The 22,589-nt window shown below is 40.5% G+C and overlaps 1 protein-coding gene across 2 annotated transcripts in view; it reads left to right on the plus strand.

The window, feature by feature from the left end:
* The window catches only part of TNNI3K (TNNI3 interacting kinase), a 404,175-nt gene extending 389,789 nt beyond the window's left edge, over positions 1 to 14,386 (plus strand). The window contains exons 26-27 of one of the 2 annotated variants that reach the window (XM_086390587.1): positions 10,482 to 10,561; positions 13,864 to 14,384. In XM_086390587.1, coding sequence (XP_086246713.1) covers positions 10,482 to 10,561; positions 13,864 to 13,940 — 157 coding nt within the window. In that variant the 3' untranslated portion in view covers positions 13,941 to 14,384. Of the gene's footprint in view, positions 1 to 10,481; positions 10,562 to 13,863 lie in introns of both variants that reach the window. The other variant, XM_086390580.1, reaches the window with a different exon arrangement.
* Positions 14,387 to 22,589: the final 8,203 nt, after the last annotated feature.

The following is a 22,589-nucleotide window of genomic DNA, read 5'->3' on the forward strand; positions in this document are numbered from 1 at the left end:
GGAATTAATGCACACTTTCAGTTCTCACTGCATTTTTCTTTATTCATAATTCTTTACCTAATTGCTTTTTCCTTTAAAATTAAGGGAGCTGAGACCTTGGCTATTTGCCTAATGGCTCAAACACAGCCATGACCCATTGCCAAGTCTTTCAGTCTTTTTATAGCCCAGGGACATTTGCCGTTGACAGAAAGCTGATGGGCTTGATTTTCCTGAAAAAGATACTTTGCACTGACCTCTGACCCCATTAAATACTTTGGCCATTGCCCATTTACTGTAATGGGTGCAATAAATTTGTTTTAATTTAGGACATTATCAAGTAGGGAATATTGACAAAGACAAAACAATGTTTTCAAAACAGCCAGAGGGAAATCATGAATAAATAAATATGTTGAATCTAGCTGATAAATTAACAAAGGTTTATTCATGGTAATCTGACTGGACTATTTCAAAGTTAGGCCAAAGGTGATTCTGTATCTAATAGAAGTGTCGTCTTTCTCTTTAGGCCAAAGAAAAGGTGTGTGGCATAGAGAGAAATTGCAAAGTGTACAGCGGCATTTATCCCTTCTGACAGATCTGTTTTAAATAGATGTATTTGTTTTCAGCTAAATGCCAAAAGGAATAGCCAGATGACTCTAGTAGCCTTTTCTATGGCAAGGCATTTATTTTCTTTGTGTAAACACCTTTATTAGGGATCTGAGCAGGCTGTTTCTTCACTTTTTCTTTGTATTAGTCCTTTAGATTAGTGTCAAAGCTCTGAAATTCTGGTTAAATATTGCCTGTCTTTGTTTCCTTTTGAGTGAAATAAATGACTCCTAACCTGGATATATTCCTCTGAAGGAAGGGGATGAGGGTGCATATGGCGCTGATCCTTGGGCTAATATCCTTAGATAGGTAACAGGGTTCAGACCGACGGCAAAAGGATCCACAAACCACCAAGCATATTTGCAAAGCTGTGAGGCCTTAGATGGTGCTATTTTATGCAAAATCCAAATGGCTAAATCTTCCAGGTTACAGGCCGCCCTGGAGGGCCTTTTTAGCTGCATAAAACTAACTGGAACCACTTGAAAGAAGAAAATTTTGCCTAAAGTGTTTAATCACACTGGTAGCCTAATTGTTTTCTATTCAATTTAGGACAGTGTTTAGGAAGATGAATCCATGTGTGCAGCTTAGGAAACCTTACACAAGCTCAGAGAGTCGGGGAGAATCATAAACATCTCATTTATAAAGTTTGGTGTGTGTGTCTCATGTTTTGACATCACTGCTCAGGAACGGGAAAGCCATTGTCAGACAGTGAAAGTATACTTGTTTAAAAGGTCTAACAAAGCAAAACATGAGAAGCTGATTCTGGTCTCTCTATGATAAGGAGGCATATTCTCAATAAGAATTTTCTTGATCACTTTTGCATGCAAAGGGTCCAAAACTCTGTTAAGTCATGACTCATTCAGTGAGCTCCCCATGTGGTAACACATCAACAATTTGACATGTGCTGCCTGGTGGGCTGCTGTCTATGGGGTCGCACAGAATCGGACACGACTGAAGCAACTTAGCAACAGCAGCAGCTGTTACGTGTGTGTGCGTGTGTTCAGTCATGTCTGATTCTTTGTCACCCCATGGACTATAACCTGCCAGCTCCTCTGTCCATGGGATTCTCCAGACAAGGGTACTGGAGTGGGTTGCCAGGCCCTCCTCCAGGAGATCTTCCCACCTAAAGGATGAAACACATGTCTTCTTCTGTGGCTCTTGCATTGGCAGGGAGAGTCTTTACCACTAAACTACCTCAGAAGCCCATACTGCTGTTAAATGACGTGTATTTTAGAAGACAAAGCATGCACTGGAAGTATAAAGACCTGTTGATCAAGTTTTGGTTCTGCTTCTTGCTAGTTCTGTGAGTTTATGCAGGTGATTCAAACTTTTGAGCCTGGCTTTCCACCTGCATGGGATTGATGCCTTCTTGGACAACCATGGAGGTTTTAAGCTAAACTCCATGGAGGTTTTAAATTCTTTAATCAATCGAAAAGTATGTGCAAGCTATAAAGCCCTCTGCAAATATAAGAAATTATTTTTATGTCACTGTGACAGAACTTAATGTTCTAGGTTGCTTTATTTTTATCCGGTTGCTTTAATTTTACTCTTGCTTGCAAGTCATGTAGACAGTATACGTGTGCTGTAATTCACTAAGGCAAAATCCCCAGCTCGGCATAAGCCACATTTGGAATAATATGATAAAAATGGATTGTATGCCCATCTGAAGTCTTCTTTGGAATGTAATTTCTTCAAAAGCAATTATGGCACTAACAGGTATTCCGAGAATTCATGAATCCCACAGCCAAAGCCATGATTTGCTGCTTCAATACCAGACGCATTTGGCAGGCTGTGATTTGGAAGCCACAATGTGGTGCGTGCGTGTGTGTGTGTGTGTGTGTGCGGGTGCCTGCTCAGTCCTGTCCAACTCTTTGTTGACTGTAGCCCTCCAGGTTTCTCTGTCTATAGGATTCTCCAGGCAAGAATACTGAAGTGGGTTGCTATTTCTTCCTCCAGGGAATCTTGACCCAGGGAATCTTCCTGACTCAGGGATCCAACCCGCATCTTACATCTCCTGCATTGGCAGGTTGAGTCTTTACCACTTGTGCCATCTGGGAAGCCACAATACTGGCTGCTTTTGAGGATCTAAATGGGGCCATTTTCACCCACTGAGGCATTGCCTGCTCCCACCACTCAGGAGAGATGGGACCCAGATTCCCCGGGATTTCTTCAGACAATCTTTTTCTTCCTTCCTTATGGACCTTAACAACATATCTTTCTGGATTAAGAGGTGACAGTGTTTTAGGGTTTTTCCCCACCCCTCAGGTGTTCGATATGAGTATTCTATAAATGTGCCTTATATAAAAACCCTTGTGAAGCAGCTCAGAATTTTTCAGTGCCAACCTTACACAGCCTGTCATTCAAACCCTTAATGATGGGTTATGTGAAAGTGACTTCTCTACACTTTCCTTTGCTTCATCTTAGATGGCAGCGTGGTTCTTCCTTTGAAGAAAAAAAGCACTCAAGACGACGGTTCCTTCAGGCAAATAGCATGGTTCAGTTACTATATCAAATGAAATGTATATAGACAAAAAGCTACAAACACCAGCTTGAGCAGAAGTGGTAATGTAGAGCTAGGTATGCGGTGGTGTGTGTATGGGAATCAGGCATTCAGCCCTGGCCAAATGTCAGTCAGTGCAGATAAGGAAGATAAAAATCTTCTGCCTAAGTGGGAACTGTGTAATTTCACTCTGCCTTTCCAATACATCAAAGCTAGTTTCAGAGACTACATCATTTCCAGATACCTTCTAAAGAATCATAGAATGTAAAAAATAGAGGTCATGTGACTTCCAGATGGATACCGGGATCCCTCTGTAGCACCTAGCTGGAACAAGATGTTCCAACCACAGCTGGAATATGCCTGGAGATGGGATGGTACCCGCTTCTAGAACAACTCAATCTATTTATGGACAGTTCTAACGTTAGGAAATGCAGTACTTTGTTTTAACTTTTCCCAATGTCTAAACTGTAGGAGATGTCACCTACCTGAGGTCTTTGTCAATTCTGGATATTCAACCAGTGACAATCCAATCTAACCATTGTCAAGTGGCACAGACCTCCCCTCATTACTCATAAAGCAATCAGGCAAAGTTCTGCCCATGATATGAGTCTAGCTCTATGTTCTAACCTATGGATTGCCCCTTTAAGTTTATCCTTACTGAAAAGAAATAAAGCCAATCTGGCATATTTTTTTTTCTTACTGAAGCCATGCTAGCTTCTAGTGATCAGAACTGTCTTTAAGTGTACAGAAAACCTGTTTTCATATTCTTTTGGGGAGTTTTGCCCATCGTACGCATTAACCCACCAGCTTAGTTTGTGAACTCTGCCTAACTCCTGCTTTGGAGAGTTCAATCTATATTTGGGTGTGTTCTATCTGCTACTGCTTTTCCCACTCTTCAAGGTTCCTCTGTATCTTATGTACATATTGATTTACTTCTCCCTGGATAATATTTTTGCTTAATGTGCTTGTCATGAGAGTCATTATCTCTGCATTCATTTCAGCCAACATAGCCTCATATTTTAGTTTTGAATGTCCTTGTTGTCTTTGCTCAGGGTACATGAGTGACTATTTGCAAGCAGGCTATGTTGCGCTGACAAGCCACAGTCTGAATGGTGTGCACACACAAAAATACAAATCGTCTTATTTGGATTTGGGCGTGAACTGGCCTCGTTAGCAGCCAATCAACTAGGTAGTCTATAACATAACATGTGGACTGAGAAGCAAAAAATAACTTCTGAATTTTGGTTCAGGGTACATGAGTGACTATTTGCAAGCAGGCTATGTTGCGTTGGATAAATTATTCATTCTCTAGTGTACCTTTTGGGTATAGTGGCTCAGCTGGTAAAGAACCCGCCTGCCAGTGCAGTAGACGCAAGAGACGCGGGTTCAATCCCTGGGTCGGGAAGATCCCCTGGAGAAGGAAATGACAACCCACTCCAGTATTCTCTCCTGGGAAATTCCATGGACAGTGGGAGCCTGGTGGGCTACAGTCCGTGGGGACCACAAAGAGTCACACATGACTGACTGACTGAACAGACACACACACAGGATATCTTTATAAGAGAAAGTGACTGATGATTATGCTTATCTTTGTATATCCATCACAGAGCTAATATGAACTATTTAGCCTAAAATGACTGAAACTGTTTTAGCACTAAGATATATCAATATAATGTTGTAGTATGCAAAAACTAACCTAAAGACTATCTTATTCTCTTTAAAATACAAAGTTTCATTCCATTCCCAAAAGAGGTATATATAAAATTATCATTATAACATTATATATCATTCATATATATGCTTATATATGATACATATTATCCTTTTAGCATAAAGAAAGCCTCCTAGGTGACCAGTAACATGAAGTGCTACAAAATTGAGTGTTTTACTTACCTGCCATTGGTTCAGATTTACTTTCACTGAATTCATGGGGCAGCTGCATCCTGGAAATGCCTATTTACACTGGCCATGACTTTAGCAAACAGAGGTCCTGGTGTGTCTCTGAAACTCTGGGCTTCTGTGAAACTCCCACTGAAGTCTGGATTACCCATGGGTTGAGGACAGTTAGTTCCACTGATCAAGGTCTGGTTTCTTCTGCTTTGTTTGCCTTGACTGTGCTTAGCTTCCATCTGTCTGTCATCCTAGAATAGCAGCCAGAGACAGCTTATGTGATATCTCTTGGGCAGGAAGGTTAAGTCCCCTGGCACGGATTGCATTCAGCAACTAAATAAATAAGACAACTTGGAGATGGGCTTTTATTCATAGGAAACCAGATAGCCTTTTTGATGATAAAATATTTATTCCCTATTATCTTCTTGTTGCCAAGACTACTGCTTATGGCTCATTTCTTAAAAGGAGCTTGAGTGCTAAGGAGGTTACAGGAATTAGTAAGGTAATTTTGATTTTGAAAAATATCTTGAATGAGATTATGTTGTCCAAAACTGAGTGTGATTTGCCATTTAATGTTGATTGAGATCACTCTAAGTCCCACTTTAGTTTAATACTTTCTTTTTTTAATCATTGTTTTTCTGTAAGAAACAGTATCTTCACTTTATAGCTTAAGAAAGTAACCAAATATGTAATCATTTTTAAGGCAGCTAAGTGAATTAATCTATATGAATTCATGTAAGTGTTTAGAAAAGTCTAAACTTCTCCAAATGAATATTTTGTAATAATTTAACACACTTTTATTATTTTAACTATTTACAAAGTACCAGCTAGGTCCTGCAGAAGACCCACAGGTATTAGGATCTCAGACCTGCACAGGCATTCTGTTTAGTGGGGTATTAGTATGGAAATATCCAGTACTGTTGCCTGGAAACTCCCATGGACGGAGGAGCCTGGTAGGCTGCAGTCCATGGAGTCGCGAAGAGTCAGACACGACTGAGCGACTTCACTTTCACTTTTCACTTTCCTGCATTGGAGAAGGAAATGGCAACCCACTCCAGTGTTCTTGCCTGGAGAATCCCAGGGATGGGGGAACCTGGTGGGCTGCCGTCTATGGGGTTGCACAGAGTCGGACACGACTGAAGCGACTTCGCAGCAGCAACAGTATGGAACTACAGATCATTCTACACCAAGGCAGACTCTGATAAGCCCTGTGTCTGGAGTAAAAAGTACTAGAGGGATATGGAATTCCAACTGGGAGTATCCAAGAGGACTTTGAGGAAATGCTTTGAGTTGGAACTTGATAAATAATAAAAGTAGGTAACATTTTTGAGTGCTTACTAAATGTTAGAACTGTTCAAAATACTTTAAAACTTATAAATATTTCTTTTATTCTCTAAAATTAAACATCATAAGCGAAGTCTTGTTGTAATTCCCATTTTATAGTTGCACAAACTGAGGCACATGCCAGTTAAACAATTTGCCAAAAAGGTCGTAGAACTAATAAACAGTGGAGTGAAGACTCAAATTCAGGAGTCTTGCACCAGAAGGCTTATTGTCATTCTTAAAGGAGGCAAGAATATACAGTGGAGAAAAGATAGTCTCTTCAGTAAGTGGTTCTGGAAAAATTGAACAGCTACATGTAAAGAATGAAATTAGAACACTCCCTAACCCCATACATGAAAATAAACTCAAAATGGATTAAAGACCTAAATGTAAGGACAGGCACTATAAAACTCTTAGAGGAAAACATGGACAGAACACTCACATAAATTGCAGCAAGATCTTTTTTGACCCACCTCTTAGAGTAATGAAAATAAAAACAAAAATAAACAAATGGAATCTAAAGCTTTTGCATAGCAAAGAAAATCATAAACAAGACAAAAAGACAACACTCAGAATGGGTGAAAATATTTGCAAACAAAGCGACTGACAAGAGATTAATCTCCTAAATATACAAACAACTCAGGCAGCTCAATATAAAACAAATAAACAGCCCAATCAAAAAATGGCTGAAAGACATTTCTCCAAAGAAGACATAGAGATGACATAGATACACATAAAAAGATGCTCAGTATCACAAATTATTCTAGTTATTAAAGAAGTGCAAATCAAAACTACAATGAGGTAAATCCTCACACGATCAGAGTACCCATAGGCAAAAAAATCTTTGAACAAAAATGCTGGAGAGGATGTGGAGAAAAGAGAGCCCTCCTATACTGTTGGTGGCTCAGACGGTAAAGCGTCTACCCGGAATGTGGAGACCCTGGTTCAATCCCTGGGTCGGGAAGATTCCCTGGAGAAGGAAATGGCAACCCACTGCAGTACTCTTGCCTAGAAAATTCCATGGATGGAGGAGCCTGGTGGGCTACAGTCCATGGGGTCGCAAAGACTCGGACAGAACTGAGCAACTTCACTTTACTTTACTTTATTTTTATACTGTTGGTGGGAATGTAGAATGGCACAGCCACTATGGAGTATTGTATAGCATTTCCTTAAAAAGCTAAAAATAGAACTACCATATGACCCAGCAATCCCATTCCTGGGCATATACCTAGAGAAAACCATTATTCAAAAAGGTACATGCACCCCATTCACTGTAGCACTATTTACAATAGCCGGGACACAGAAACAACCTAAGTGTTCATCAACAGAGGAACAGATTAAGAAGATGTGGTGTGCGTGTACAATGGAATATTACTAAACCACAAAAAGGAATGAAAGTTGTGCCATTTGCAGAGACATAGATGGACCTAGAGACTATACAGAGTGAAGTAAGTCAGAAAGAAAAGAACAAATTTATATTAATACATGTCTGTGGAATCTAGAGAAACTGTACAGATGGACTTATTTGCAAAGCAAAAATAGAAATACCAATATAGAGAACAAATGTATGGATACCAAGAGGGGAAAGGAGGAGGTGGGATGAATTGGGAGATTGGAACGGACATATATGTATATACTACTATGTATAAAATAGATAACTAATGAGAACCTACTGTATAGCACCAGGAACTCTACTCAGTCCTGTGTTGACCTAACTGGGAAGGAAATCCCCAAAAGAGGGGATATGTGTATGCATATATATATGCATAGCAGAAACTAACACAGCATTGTAAAGCAGCTACAGTCCAATAAAAATTAAAAACAAAAAAAAGAAGAGAAAAAGAAAAGCATTCCAAGCAGACTTCACAAATGCAAAAGCTGTGAATTGAGAGAAAGCTTGGAAGGTTCAAAGGACAGAAAGAATGACCAAAAAAGTGCTTAGCAAAGATGGTGAGAGGGGTGTGAAACAAGGTTTGAGAGAGCATTGTATTTGAGGGCAAAGTATTTGTGTTTTATTCTAAATGAACTGGGGAGACATTGGAAGGTTTTAAGTATGTTTTATTTATTTATTTATTTATTCATTTATTTATTTTTGACTGTGCTGGGTATTTGTCACTGCACAAACTTCTCTAGTTGTGGTGAGCAGGGGCTACTTTCTAGTTGCGGTCCATGGGCTTTTCATTGCAGTGGTTTCTCTTGTTGTGGAGCATGGGCTCTAGGGCATGCAGGCTTCAGTAGTTGCAGCATATGGGTACAGTAATTGCTGCTCCCAGGCTGTAGAGCATAGGCTCAGTAGTTATGGCACACAGGCTTAGTTGCTCTGTGGCATGTGGGACTTTCCCAGATCAGGGATCAAACCCGTGTCTCCGGCATTAGCAGGTGGATTCTTTACCACTGAGCTTCCAGGGAAGCCCTTAAGTATGTCTTAGGTAGGTAAATGACTTCAGTTCAGTTGCTCAGTCATGTCTGACCCTTTGCGACCCCATGGACTGCAGCACACCAGGCCTTCCTGTCCATTACCAACTCCCAGAGTTTACTCAAACTCATGTCCTTTGAGTCAGTGTCGCCATCCAAACATCTCATCCTCTGTCTTCCCCTTCTCCTCCCGCCTTCAATCTTTCCCACCATCAGGGTCTTTTCAAATGAGTCAGTAAATGGCTTATGCTTTTATATTTTGAAAAGACCACTCTGGGTAATATATGGAGAATGAATTATAAGGGGACAGAAATAAAAGCAGGAAAATCAATTAGGAGGCAAATTGCAGCAGTCCGAACAAGAAAGATATATGGCCTAAACCTTGAAGGAGGAGAGATGGATGGATTGGGGTTACATTTTGGATGCAAAGTTAAAAAGATTTGAATTAGGTGGAAGATAAAAGAAAAAGAAAGGTGCCAAGAATGACCCCAGAATTTTGGGTTAAGTAACTGAATGGTGTAGTACCAGTAATGAGCTGGGGAGAACTGGCTTGGAGACAGGGGGAGTTACAAGTTCTACAGTGGACATAGTGGGACAGCTCTGGGCGTAACTTGGGTTGCCTCTTTAAGGATGCTAAAGTATGGATGAGAGAAATGGATACAAGAGGAATTACAGATATATGACTGACAGATGTGATTTATATTAGGTTGAAAGCTCTGATAACTTCAGGTTTTGAGTCTGAAAAAGTAGAAAAGAAGCGATCCCATTAACCTACATGGTAGAGTAGAAGTTTGGCAAAGAGAAGGATTAAGCTGAGGAATCATGAGAAAATTCCCAATTGAATACTGGGCAAGGATATAGGCCTTAGAATATGGAAGACTTGGGTTTGAATCCTAGGTGAGCCATTTACCAAATGTATGTAACAAGTTTCTTAGTTGCCCCAGCCTCCGTTTCTAATCTATGTATTCAGAGACACTCAGTCATGTCCAACTCTTTGCAACCCCATGGACTGTAGCCCGCCAAGCTCCTCTGTCCATGGGGTTCTCCTGGAAGGAATACTGGAGTGGGGTGCCATTTTCTCTTCCAAGGCATCTTCCCCACCCAGGAATGGAATCCAAGACTCTTACATCTCCTGCATTGGCAGGCATATTCTTTACCATTAGCACCACCTGGAAAGCCCTTCTGATCTAGAAAATGAGAGAAATAATAATGATAAAGATTAAATATAATGATATATGCAAATAATACATAAGAATCATACAATAAATACCATTATCACTATCTCTTATAATTCGTGTTATAATAATATCAATATAAAAATAACATTATATTTTGGGATGTGTTTCATTTCTGTTGATTATGACTAAGATGATAACATTCTGGTCATTAGTTCCTTTTAAGCAAGACTTGCAAGGATATTAACCCAGATTTTATATTCAACTCTTTTTGCTATATTTAATCATCAAGACAAATTGCATATTGTTTATGTATTTTCCCTGATTTTACAGATCAATACACTAAGGCTCAGAAAGGGTTCTATGTCTAAGATTATACAGCTAGGAATTGGAGCCTACCTAGATCTGACACACTTAGATCAACTTGCTGCAAATAATTCTGAGTTCTTCCCCAACAAGTCAGTATAAGATAAAAGTACCATTGTATCACATTGCCAGTTCTCTGATATCTATGCTGAGAGAATAAATTCTGTTTTATAAAAATGTTATTAGCAAATGCCACTGCAATTTTCACAGTGTCTCATGGAATTTTCTAGTGCTGGACAATGTTCCACTCAAGGCCTGTCTTTGGATGACATGAAGAAAAGTCTTCAGTTCTCAACCATTGACAAATATGGTAAGTATACAGATTCACCAGATTGACTAAGAAAACTACCCTTGGGAAGGTGATATCTGTTTGATAATGAGGGAGAGAAGATTGTATTTTGTAATAAGTAGAAATGAAGGGTGCTTTGAAAAACATTATAAAAGTGGGAAATTTGCTCTTGTAGGTCATAAGTCTAGTTATCTTTGAGTTTAATAATGTGTGCATAAGTTTTTAAGTGTATGTACAAGTATATGGGAGTGTGTGTACATGTGGAAAAAGTACAACTTTTATGAAAATAATCTACATCTCATGACATTCCAAACATCTTGCTGCCACCTTATTGAGTTCACTTCCTCGAAGCCCCACATCACAGACATACAGGGAAGAGGAGAAAACAAGAGATGAGTTTCCACAATTGCACCATATCCTAGGGAAATGTTTTCTCTTTACCAAGTACCTGTGGGTAAAATGTGAACCCAGCTATTCTCTCAAAAAGCTGGAGAGGAGCTGAGGGTCTGTTTCACTGATGGGATCCATTTTGCACAGGACTACTTTAGAAAGAATTAATAGAGCTCTTTGAAATAGTTAGCACAGTTCTGTGCTTGCCCCTGGAAGCCAGAGGATGGGCAATAACCGTTATCATCAGCTCCCATATTAAAGTGCCAGGCCTGTGATGTCCTTTCTCCAACCTCTAAGCCTGAAAGGCTCTATATTTTATTGGAATTTTAGCACAATGGGCTCATTTATTCATGGGAACTTCCTTTGACAATATGTAGAACTGAAAAAAAAATGTATGTCAGTTAAATAGATCAGATTTATTACAAGAACTGGGTTTGTGGAAGAATAAATCATGTTATGGTCCTGGCTCTGTGTTATTGATGCCAGCAGACCCTGCAGCTTTGGGATCCTCACCAATGCACTTTGTCTGTAGAGTATCAGTACCTAAGGCATTAGAAAGCCTTTAAGAAATGAAGGGGAAAAATGTTCTGGATAGATACGACAAACTACTTGGGAACATTAAAGAAAGAAACCTTTGTGCTTCTGACTCCCAGTACATGTCTAGAATGCAGCCGAGTGCTTTTCATCGTCGACTTTACGACATAATTGGCCACTCCAGTAACGGAGGAAAATATGTGCTAAGTGTCACATCATCACATTTTTTTATAGATATAATATCGTTTTTTCAAACCTTTACAGATGTGACTGCACAACCACAAAATATAGGGCACCCTTTGAAGTGTGTGCTTTGACCAGGAGTCTATCCTTTCTTGGTGGAGTTTCAAAATGAAGCACTTCTTGATCTGTTTCTTAAAGGGATAATACATTGAACAGAATTCCTCAAGATGGAAAAGTCAGACAAAAAAAGATGTAATCATACAAAAGTAGGTTTTTCTTATGTGTATATGTACCAGGGGTAGAAGAAAACATCAGGGTGTTTAAATGGAGTGAGAGTCCCAGTTGATGAAAAAGATGTTTTCGTTGTCTCCCACTAGGAACATCACATTGTACAAGACAGAACCCTTTAATTGCCCTCCATTTCCACTTCGTAAACCACTTGTGGTACATAACAGCAACTGTATGAACTGTTTCTTCCCCAAAGAACAGGGCTAGAGAATGCAGATAAAATTAAGTACATAGCTGTACTTGAGACCTTTCACCCTTAAGAAACAAAACATGCAAACATGATTCAGTCTTTTCTTACAGCCATGGTCAAATTTCATTTGGTCCCTCTTAAGTCAACTGATTGCACAAAGACTGTCGCTTCAACTCTGGTGATTATGGTATCAATAATAAATGTCAGCATCTATGTCCTGCTGATTTTGCTACCCATACCCGAAGGCAAGCCTGCCCACACTAGCACGAAGGACGCTCACAATCAGATTTCCACTGGAGCCCTATGGAGAGAGAGGCATGAAGCGTTGTAGACCAGTAAAATTGCATGTGGTACATTAGACAGTTGATTATACAGTAATGAGAGAATTACGAGCTTATTAAAGCATCTATCTATGCCTGGGATGGAGTTGCAGCTTCAGGCTGAATAAAAGGAAATATTTTTGCTCCAAGATACAGATTTTTCACCCACCCAGAGTTAGGATTCAGTAATGTGACTCCCGCTTCCCCTAACTGCAGCTGGCCAGGGCCAGCCCCACTAGCAAAAGGAGCCCTTCAAGCAGCATCAGCAGTGGTGGCTCTGCCTTTCCTGAGAGTTTATGTGCTGCCTAAGAGATGCTGATGGAGACCTTTCTCATGAAAATAAATATGCCCATTGAACTGTGTATCACCAGATGTCTTAATGAAAATGTGGATGGCTGAGTTGGTTTTGAAAACTCAGCTATCAAAAGGGGGCAAAAGCAGCATTAGCTACTGACAAATGTGCCCATTTTCACAGAAACAACGAATGGCTTCCCTGCTCAGAGTGGAAAGGTAACACTGCTTCCCTGGGCACGTCCTACGTTCTCTAGGACCGCGGCCAGATCCTGAGGCACTAGCTCGATTTTCTGGACACACCCAGGACTAGTGCTTCACTGAGCATCAAATGCCACTAGAATTCATACCTAAGCATTAATGCACACTTAAAAATTGGAGTCTCAGAAAGAAAAGAAAAAACAATCAGAGCCAATCTGATATACAGAATACTCTGCTTTTCTCTATTGCCGTCTATATCTCCCCTTTCCAGCAGTCATCATCTGCTTCTCACTCACTGTGTGTCAGACACTGCTAATTGTCTTATGTGTGTTACCAACTTTTTGGCTAAGTACTTTACTTCTCCCCTTTACAATGAAGAAACTGAGGTTCAGAAAGGTTAACAAAAATCACAGAACTGGTAATAGTGGAGCCAGAGCTCAAACCCAGATTTGCCTGACATGAAGCTCATCCTTTTAGCCATCATGATATACCACCTTCCTGAATTGTACCCTTCTTTACTCCAAACTGTCACCTGGCCAGCTTGGGTTCACATCAGACTCCCATCATTGATGTTCCTCTGGTCTCAGCTCTCTGTTATCCTTGTAAATTTTGCTTTTGTTTTATAATTGCTTGCCAGCAATGGGCAGGCAGACTCTTTACATGAGCCAGGAGAAGCTGCTTGGCAGCTATGTGTTACACTGGGTGAAGCTGTTAAGAAAAATGGGGAGGGGACTTTGCTGGCAGTTCAGTGGTCAAGACTCTGAGCCCCTGATGCAGGGGGCCTGGGTTCGATCCCTGGTCAGGGAACTAGGATCCCACATGCTGCATGGCATGGCCAAAACATTTAAAACAAAAAAAAGAAAAGAAAAATGGGGAGATGGGCTGAAAGGCTAATAAGTAACATCTGAACTTCTTTCCTGATGCAGGCTACGTGTCTGATCCCATGAGCCCGATGCATTTTCATTCTTGCCGGAATAGTGGCAGCTTTGAGGATAGCAGCTGACAGCATTCCACATTTACCTAAGGAGAGTTTTCCTCCAAACTGACAGTAACAATTCCAACCATGGCAGTCGTGCTTCCAATTATAATATTTTACCCTCTAAGGTCTCCTTAAATTGGCTTGCTCATACTGGTCCTATTTAATTCCCTACCACAAGTTGGGCTTTGGATTTGGGGCTGAGGAATGAAATGCAAGAACCAAAACAAAATGTATTTGAAGAATTTTTTTTAATTTTGTAAATTAAAAAAATAAATTCACGTTGTTGCTTGGAGATGGGGCCTCAGTCCATGGTGGGGACGTAACAATTATTATGTCTTCCTAGACTGAATTAAGTAGACTTGTGTTTGAAAGTCATACAATTGATTTCTTAGAATTGTTCATTTTCTTATCTCATTATGTTACTTCTAGTGCCCAGTTCTGTGATTAAAGATTTTTAGTGGCATACAAAATTGATTCAGAGTGTATTTCATTCCAACAAGACTTACACGAGGTACACCTTTCTTTCAGACATACTGGTAAAAAGAAGTAATGATCTTCAGATTAAGAAGCTCGCAAATATATAGCACAATTATTTGGCCTACTCTCTACATGGTACCAAGTGCTCTGTGCTCTGCCTGAGTGACCTGCTGCTGTCATCACCAAGGTGTCATAAATGCCATCGGTACCATTATGAAAGCAACCCACAAATGCAAAGCTGTCATTCATGCTAGAGTCTGGCCTGGTGCACTGGGAGGATAGCTAAGATGCCTGCTGCCTTCAGAAAATAAGAAATCTGCCCTTCAGTCTCCCAACCAGGGGGACAGGAATACTTCCACCAAACAAAATAGTTTTGCCATTCAGAGATAGACCTGGCAAAATCAAGCTGGAAACAATGAAAATTCAGTGTTATAATTACTGCTTTGCACCTTGGTAAGAGAAATAACATTAGTAAAGGAAGATTGGGCACTCTCTCAATCAGGGTTACTGGATCTCAGAATTATTGGAGGAACTGACTCTCTGTGGGGGCTGTCCTATGCACTGGGAGATTTTTAATAGCTTTCTGGCTTCTCCCCCCTGATGCCAGTAAGAGCTCCTTACGTCACAACAATAAAAAATGTCTCCAGACTTTTCTAAATGTGTTTTGGGGGGACAAAATTGCCCCAGGTTAAGAGCCAGTGCCCCCAATCTTGAGATTAGGAGCCTGAAGAGAAATGAGAAGATAGATTCTGACTCTGGCTGGCTGCATTTAGGCAAAACTGCTTTCTCCTCCTCCTTAGTAATGTGCAATCATAGACAAACAGAGCTGAATAAGCACTGATTGCTCCTTCTGTCTGTGGCAAGCTGTTCCATCCTTCCTGACCCCCTAAGAACTAGAAATTATGTTGCTTGCGGGCAATTTCTATCAGAACAGCAACCCCACCTCTAAATCCTTCTGAACATTTTCTTATGACCTGTGGTCACAAAGCTGAAAGCCCCTACATGTACTGAAGAGCTTGGTGACAGCCCAACGAGAATCCAGAGGAGGAAGTAAAAACCATGGTACTTCCAATTAGATTTATCCTTTTTTAGCCCCCAGCCTTTTCATTTTCCCACCCAATTATTCTGGAGTCTCACATACTCTATCCCACCAACCAAGTCGCCAAGGGGCTTAATAATAAGCAGGACCCAAGGAGCCTGAAGTGGCCATACAGGCAAAATACTTTCTGGCAAAGACAGAAAAAAAATGAAGGAAAGGAAGAGGGCTGGTTAAAAAGCACCTGTCTCCACAGCTCTCCCTCTCGTCCTCGGCTCTAGCTGCTTTAGGAAATGAGCCAGCACCAGCCTGGGAAACTTTGGGGCTTTTATGAGTTGAGTTGAAAGGAGTACCTTTGAAAGGTAAAAAGTTTTGAATATATACGTACATACCAATTTTAACTAAAAGATTCGCAGTAGGGGTAATGACGGATGTGGGTCTGATCAGACCTGTGCTGGGTAAAACGGACATCCTCCCAGGTTCCCACGGAATGGAGGCCAGATCCAGAGGAATGACTGTTCGCTTCTGAAATACCCCTCTTTCAGAGAAGGATTTTCTAGAACAAATTTGTCAAGCTCCCTTTCTTTGTTTCCTCTAACCACCTCCTCTCTCCAGATTACATCTCATGTTGCTGCTTCCCTCTGGCTCTTGTCTTATCAAGTATCTGCAAATAATGAGACTAATGTATCTTGATTTCTGGGAAGGGGGACCTTTTCACAGATGCCAACCTATAACTCACAAAACCTTTTTATTACTGTGCCTTTAACGGGGCCCAGGGATTATCTCAGAGTTGTCTCGAGATCATGGGGTTTTTTTTTTTTTTTCCTCCTTGCTGGAAAAAATGTCTTACTAATTGCTTTCTTTCTAGGCTGGTAAAAATGGACTTCTATGATCATGTTTTTGCATGCTTAGCACATTAAAACATTTTTTCCATGTGCATGCAGCACTGAGCTCACTTAGAAGATGTTCAATTAGCCATAATTGTAAGCCAAATTACAGCAGCACCAGGAAAGAGTTATTCCAACACAGTGATTATTTGGGTTAAATTATTTCCAAAGCTGACATTTCCCTGAGAAAGAGGGAAAAATGGGTGCCAGTAGTAGGGAAAAGGGCTAGTGATAGATAATCCATCTGAAATGAAATATACGATTTCTTTCTCTTTATGCTCTCTGCCTTTCTTGCCTTAATTTTTTCTTTCCTCCTTTCTTTCCATCCTCCTTTCCTCCTTCTCTCCCTCCAACAATAAGCATTACATTTGGAGTCACTCCGATTTTTTACAAAAGTTGTATGACCTTGGGCAAGTCACTTTACCTACCCTAGCTCATTTGTTATCTGTTTGATGGTGATAATACAAATTATGGTGTAAAGTTGCTAGAAGGATTGCACTGAATATAGAATATAAATATAAACTGCATTGTAGAGTTCCTGCCACACCATAGTCAATATTGTAAATGTTGTTTATTGTTATATTTCATCATGCAGCCAAAGAGCTGTTCTACAGTAGAAGAGCATTAGAAGGGTAGAGATTTTTCTCTCTTGTCGATAACCATCGACATTCCTAAAAAACCCACCTTTGCAAACAGCAAACTGCCAAGCTTAGGCTTCTGAGGCAGTTGGAGTCAAGATCCATCAGCCTTAGACAGTGATGTCTTATTTATACTTGAAGTAAAACCTGAAGAGAAATGAAATTCTTTAAATGAAATATAAGAACCAGAAAGAATTTCCCGAACAAGGGGGCTGATAATTATAAATCTATTTTTCTGAACCCAATAGTGCAGTGGTTAAGAGTCCTCCTGCTGATGCAGGGGACACAGGTGCAATCCTTAGGAAGATTCCACATGCCTCGGAGTGACTAAGCCGTGCACCACCACTACTGAAGCCCGAGCACTCTAGAGCCTGTGCTCCGCAGCAAGAGAAGTCACCACAGCGAGAAGCCCGCGCGCCACAACTACAGAGTGGCCCCATTCGCCACAACTAGAGAAAGGCTGTGTGAGGAAACCAAGACCCAGTACCTCCATAAATCAATCAACAGAAATCTTTTTAAAAGTAGGAAGAATATATATTTATTATCTACTGTGTGACAAGAACTGTTTTAGATGATTTTAAGGGTATTATGACAATTAGTAATAGTTCTTGGAATATCTCTGGAAAGGGAGAATGCTCTTCCTTATTTTTGAAGTGGGTAAATAATGAATCCAAGCTTCTATAGAACAGAATCAGGTTTCAAAACTCAGCTTGTCTTGCACTAGTATCCATGAGTTTTTCACTACATAGTACTGCCTGCACTGTGATGGAGAAAAAGGAATAAAAATAACAACATTCACAATCCAAAATTGTGGTAAAAACAAACAAATCTGCAGTTCTGCAGGCCTGAGGAAAATTTGGGAATTACCCAGGAGAAGTTGCATGGACCCAGAAAAATAAAAAAGCAAACCTTTCTTGATTACTATAGCTTATGATTGCAAAGTCAAGCCAAAAAAAGAAAAAAAAAAAAAATCATCGTTTTCTCTGTTTTAATTATGGAAAAAAGAGGGCTGGAATAATCTCAAGGTTCAAAAAACATACATTGTTATTTTCTAGGCAGAAAGAACCAGAAATGATTGACAGAAGCAAGACTCTCACCACGATAAGCAGGAACAAAAAAGTTATGAGGGCAAAGCACAGCAATTAGGGAAGCCAAGGAGTTTCACATTTTCCTCTCCTCATTAGCACACTGGATAGGGAAAGTGAGGCGAGATGGTATGACCATTACCAGTAAGATTTGAATACTTTATTCCTTCCTAGTTTTGTGTTGCTTGTAGTTACTCAAGCATGCAGACCACAGAGCTCCCCCTGATCAATTCCCTTCCATATTTCAAGAGCCACAAGGGCAAAGATGAGCCATTTGACATTTGCAATCCCTTCACAGGGGATCAGTTGAAGGCTCAGCTGCTGCTGTAACCGACAGTGGTCCAAGACTGTCAGCTCAATTAGCACCATATGCAAAACATGATGGAGAAGCAAAGTTCCTCTCCCTCCTTGGACATCCTACCTTTTAGAAGGCTAACTAGATATAAAAAAGCAGGGGTTGTACATTTCTCCTCAGGCCCGAGATCCAAGGCAGCAAGCAGCCGACCCAGTGGCAGGGTGCTAATTAAATTAGGCCTCTTGAATTAAAACACTGCCACGGGTGCCAGGCCCTGCTGACGAGGACAGGTCTCCAAAGCACACTCGGTCTAACTTTATGTTTAATTAGTGCGATAAAAAGAATACCATCTCAAATATCTATCTTTTAAGCAATGGACTCATATGCAGGAAAAGGTATCTTCACCATCTTTAAAGAAGGTTTTGAAGCTCACTAATTTCACAAACTTCCATCTCTTCTTTTATCTCAACTAATCAGGAAAGGGTGATTCCAGCAAGACCACGAAATGCAATAAAAATAATTTGAATTTTGGTTTGCCCTTCAGTTTTTACTCATAATAATCCATGGTCTGCTTAACAACACTTCAGAAATTAATCCACAGTGAAGAGTGTCAGGTTCTTCTTTCAGAGGAAATTTTTTTTTTTTTTTGGCCTTCCTTAAACTCAAATTAGTCAAAGAGAAAAGAATCAGTGTCAGAACTGAGGATAATTTGAGATGAGCAGAATAAACATAAATGGGACACTGGATGATGTATGTTTACCCTGTACCAGGTATGAAATTACAGACACCTGAATAGCACAGAGCATTCTCAAACTGTGGTGTTTGTCAGAATCGGTGGAGAGTTCATTCAAATGCAGATTCCTGGGCCCCAACCCAGAGCTTTAGAATCAGAAGTCTTGGAGTGGGACCCCGAAACATGCATTTCCAAGAAGTTCCCTGGAAACTTGATGCTGCTGGTGCCAGGATGATGCTTTGAGAAGCATTGGCATTGTGGTAAAGGGCATGAGCTTTTGAGTCAAGCATAGGTGAAAGTCTAGTTCAGTCCCTCACTGTGTGTGTGACCTTCCATAGGCAGGTTACTCTGTCCCTTTGATCTTCAGATTCCCCATCTATAACGTGGAGACGATGATTATTACCTCAAAGAGAGGATTAAGTAAAATAATGCAGGAAAGTCACACATCACAGTGCCAGGCACATAGTAAGTGTTCCATAGCAACTGACCATGCTTAATATAACATGACTGAGAGAGAAATCAACCAAGCACCAAGGGGAAATCATTTACTTCCTGGATGCTAATTAAAGGATTATGGTTTGAGAGAATTTAAGTGTCTGTGAGAGAAGTAAATCCTAAATTAGCATCCTATAATCAAGGCTATATAACAAAATGAATATGAAAATAATATAAAAAGCACAACATGAATAAAATTATAAAGTGCAGTTAAGTTAAATGTAAACAATTAATTACTAATGTCTCCAAGGAACATGTATTAGGCTCCTCTTTTGTGTTACCTCAAATTTTGGTCCCACCTATGCCATTGGCTACTGTGTCATCCATCACCATGGCCAACTTTCTGTGGGCACAACTTGACCACACCTTGCCTTGTACCCCTCAGATCACTGCCATGGCACACTCCTCTTATCCAAAGGAGAGATGTTCCAAGTTCTTGAGGTCTTTGCAGGTCACCTTGGCAGTCAACACTTGGGAACGTATGGAGTAAACTTTTGACAAATAGGGATCAGTGCCAAGGAATAAGTTCTCCTTTCTCCACCACATCACAAACGTCCTGAGGCACTGCCAGTCTTAGCGTCTCAGAGGACAATTCGATGAGACTAACCATCAGGTGCCCTTGATTGCAGACAGTGTCAGCTCAACTGCACTGTAGAATTGGCTCTTCCTCCCAGCTTCCCTTCCTCACTCTTGCTTCCATGGAATTGCATTTCCTAAAGAAACAGTACTACCTGAGGTTTAGGCTTGGGCTCTGCTTTCTGCTTATTTAACTTATATGCAGAGTACCTCATGCGAAATGCAGGGCTGGATGAATCACAAGCTGGAAGATTACTGGTACTGTGGCCACAGGACTGGAGAAGGTCAGTTTTCATTCCAATCCCAAAGAAAGGCAATGCCAAAGAATGTTCAACCTACCACACAATTGCACTCATCTCACATGCTAAAAAAACAATGCTCAAAATTCTCCAAGTGACGCTTCAACAGTACGTGAACCAAGAACTTGCAGATGTTCAAGCTGAATTTAGAAAAAGCAGGGGAACCAGAAATCAAATTGCCAACATCCATTGGATCATTGAAAAAGCAAGACAGTTCCAGAAAAACATCTACTTCTGCTTTACTGACTACACCAAAGCCTTAACTGCATGGATCACAACAAACTGTGGAAAATTCTGAAAAAGATGGGAATATCAGACCACCTTACCTGCCTCCTGAGAAATCTGTAGGCAGTTCAAGAAGCAACAGTTAGAAGTGGACATGGAACAACAGACTGGTTCCAAATTGGGAAAGGAGTACATCAAGGCTGTATACTGTCACCTTACTTATTTAACTTATATGTAGAATACATCATATGAAATGCTGGACTAGATGAAGCACAAGCTGGAATCAAGATTTCAGGAAGAAGTATCAATAACCTCAGATATGCAGATGACACCACCCTTATGACAGAAAGCGAAGAGGAACTAAAGAGCCTCTTGATGAAAGTGAAAGAGGAAAGTGAAAAAGCTGGCTTAAAATTTGAAATTAAGAAAATTAAGATGATGATATCTGGTCCCACCACTTCACAGCAAATAAATGGGGAAACAATGGAAAGAGTGGCAGACTTTTTTTTCTTGGACTCTAAAATCATTGCAGATGGTGACTCCAGCCATGAAATTAAGAGAACTTGCTCCTTCGAAGAAAACCTCTGACCAACCTAGACAGCATATTAAAAAGCAGAGACATTACCTTAACCACAAAGGTCCATCTGGTCAAAGCTATGGTTTTTCCAGCAGTCATGTATGGATGTGAGAGTTGGACCATAAAGAAGGCTGAGTGTCAAAGAATTGATGCTTTTGAATAGTGATGTTGGAGAAGACTCTTGAGAGTCCCTTGGACTGTAAGGAGATCAAACCAGTCAATCCTAAAGGGAATCAACCCTGAATCTTCGTTGGAAGGACTGATGCTGAAACCACAATACATTGGCCACCTGATGCAAAGAGCCGACTCATTGGAAAAGACCCTGACGCTGGGATAGATTGAGGGCAAAAAGGGAAAAAGGGTGACAAAGGATGAGATGATCAGATGGCATCACCAACTCAATGGACATGAATTTAAGCAAACTCCAGGAGACGGTGAAAGACAGGGAAGCCTGGTGTGCTGCAATCCATGGGGTCACAAAGAGTTGAACACAATTAGTGACTGAACAACAACAATAGCTTTCTAGAGTGACCAAGGTAGGATAGACAGCATGCAAATAAATGAATTTTGACTGCTAGTTACTCTTAGTAAGGAGTGGTTTGTGGAATGATGGAGTGAGCAATTGGATAATTAAATGGGAGTGAGAATGAAATTAACAAAGGAGTAAAGGGATTCAGTAGTCTGCTGGAGTGAGGTCATTATTTTAGCCTGTTTCTTTCAGCTACTTTGACTCTCCTATTATATTATCTCTGTTAAAAGATAAACCAAGGCATTTAAAAAAATTTTAAGAGAGACTTCCCCAGCTGACCAGGGGTTAAGACTCCGCTTTCAATGCATGGGCTGTGGGTACAATCCCTGTTTGTGGAACTAAGATCTCACTTGCTGCCAGGTGTGGCTAAAAACATTTAAAAATAAATAAAATAAAAATAAAAACAGAGAAATGGCCAACAATACTTTAAAAAAGAATTTAACATTTCTTTGAGCAAAATTCATTCACAGTGGGCAATGACCAATTGGGAGTAGTTAGGAGTACTCTCGGAGAAGGCAATGGCACCCCACTCCAGTACTCTTGCCTGGAAAATCCATGGATGGAGAAGCCTCATGGGCTGCAGTCCATGGGGTCACTAAGAGTCAGACACAACTGAGCGACTTCACTTTCACTTTTCACTTTCATGCATTGGAGAAGGAAATAGCAACCCACTTCAGTTTTCTTGCCTGGAGAATCCCAGGGATGGGGAAGCCTGGTGGGCTGCCGTCTATGGGGTCGCACAGAGTCAGACACGATTGAAGCAACTTAGCAGCAGCAGCAGCAGCAGGAGTACTCTATCTGCAGGAACCAGAGGTAAGACT

The sequence above is a fragment of the Bos grunniens genome, chromosome 3 (genome assembly GCF_055505025.1).
Source record: "Bos grunniens cultivar Pamir isolate PY7600 chromosome 3, Bosgru_T2T1.0, whole genome shotgun sequence".
Taxonomy (NCBI): domain Eukaryota; kingdom Metazoa; phylum Chordata; class Mammalia; order Artiodactyla; family Bovidae; genus Bos; species Bos grunniens.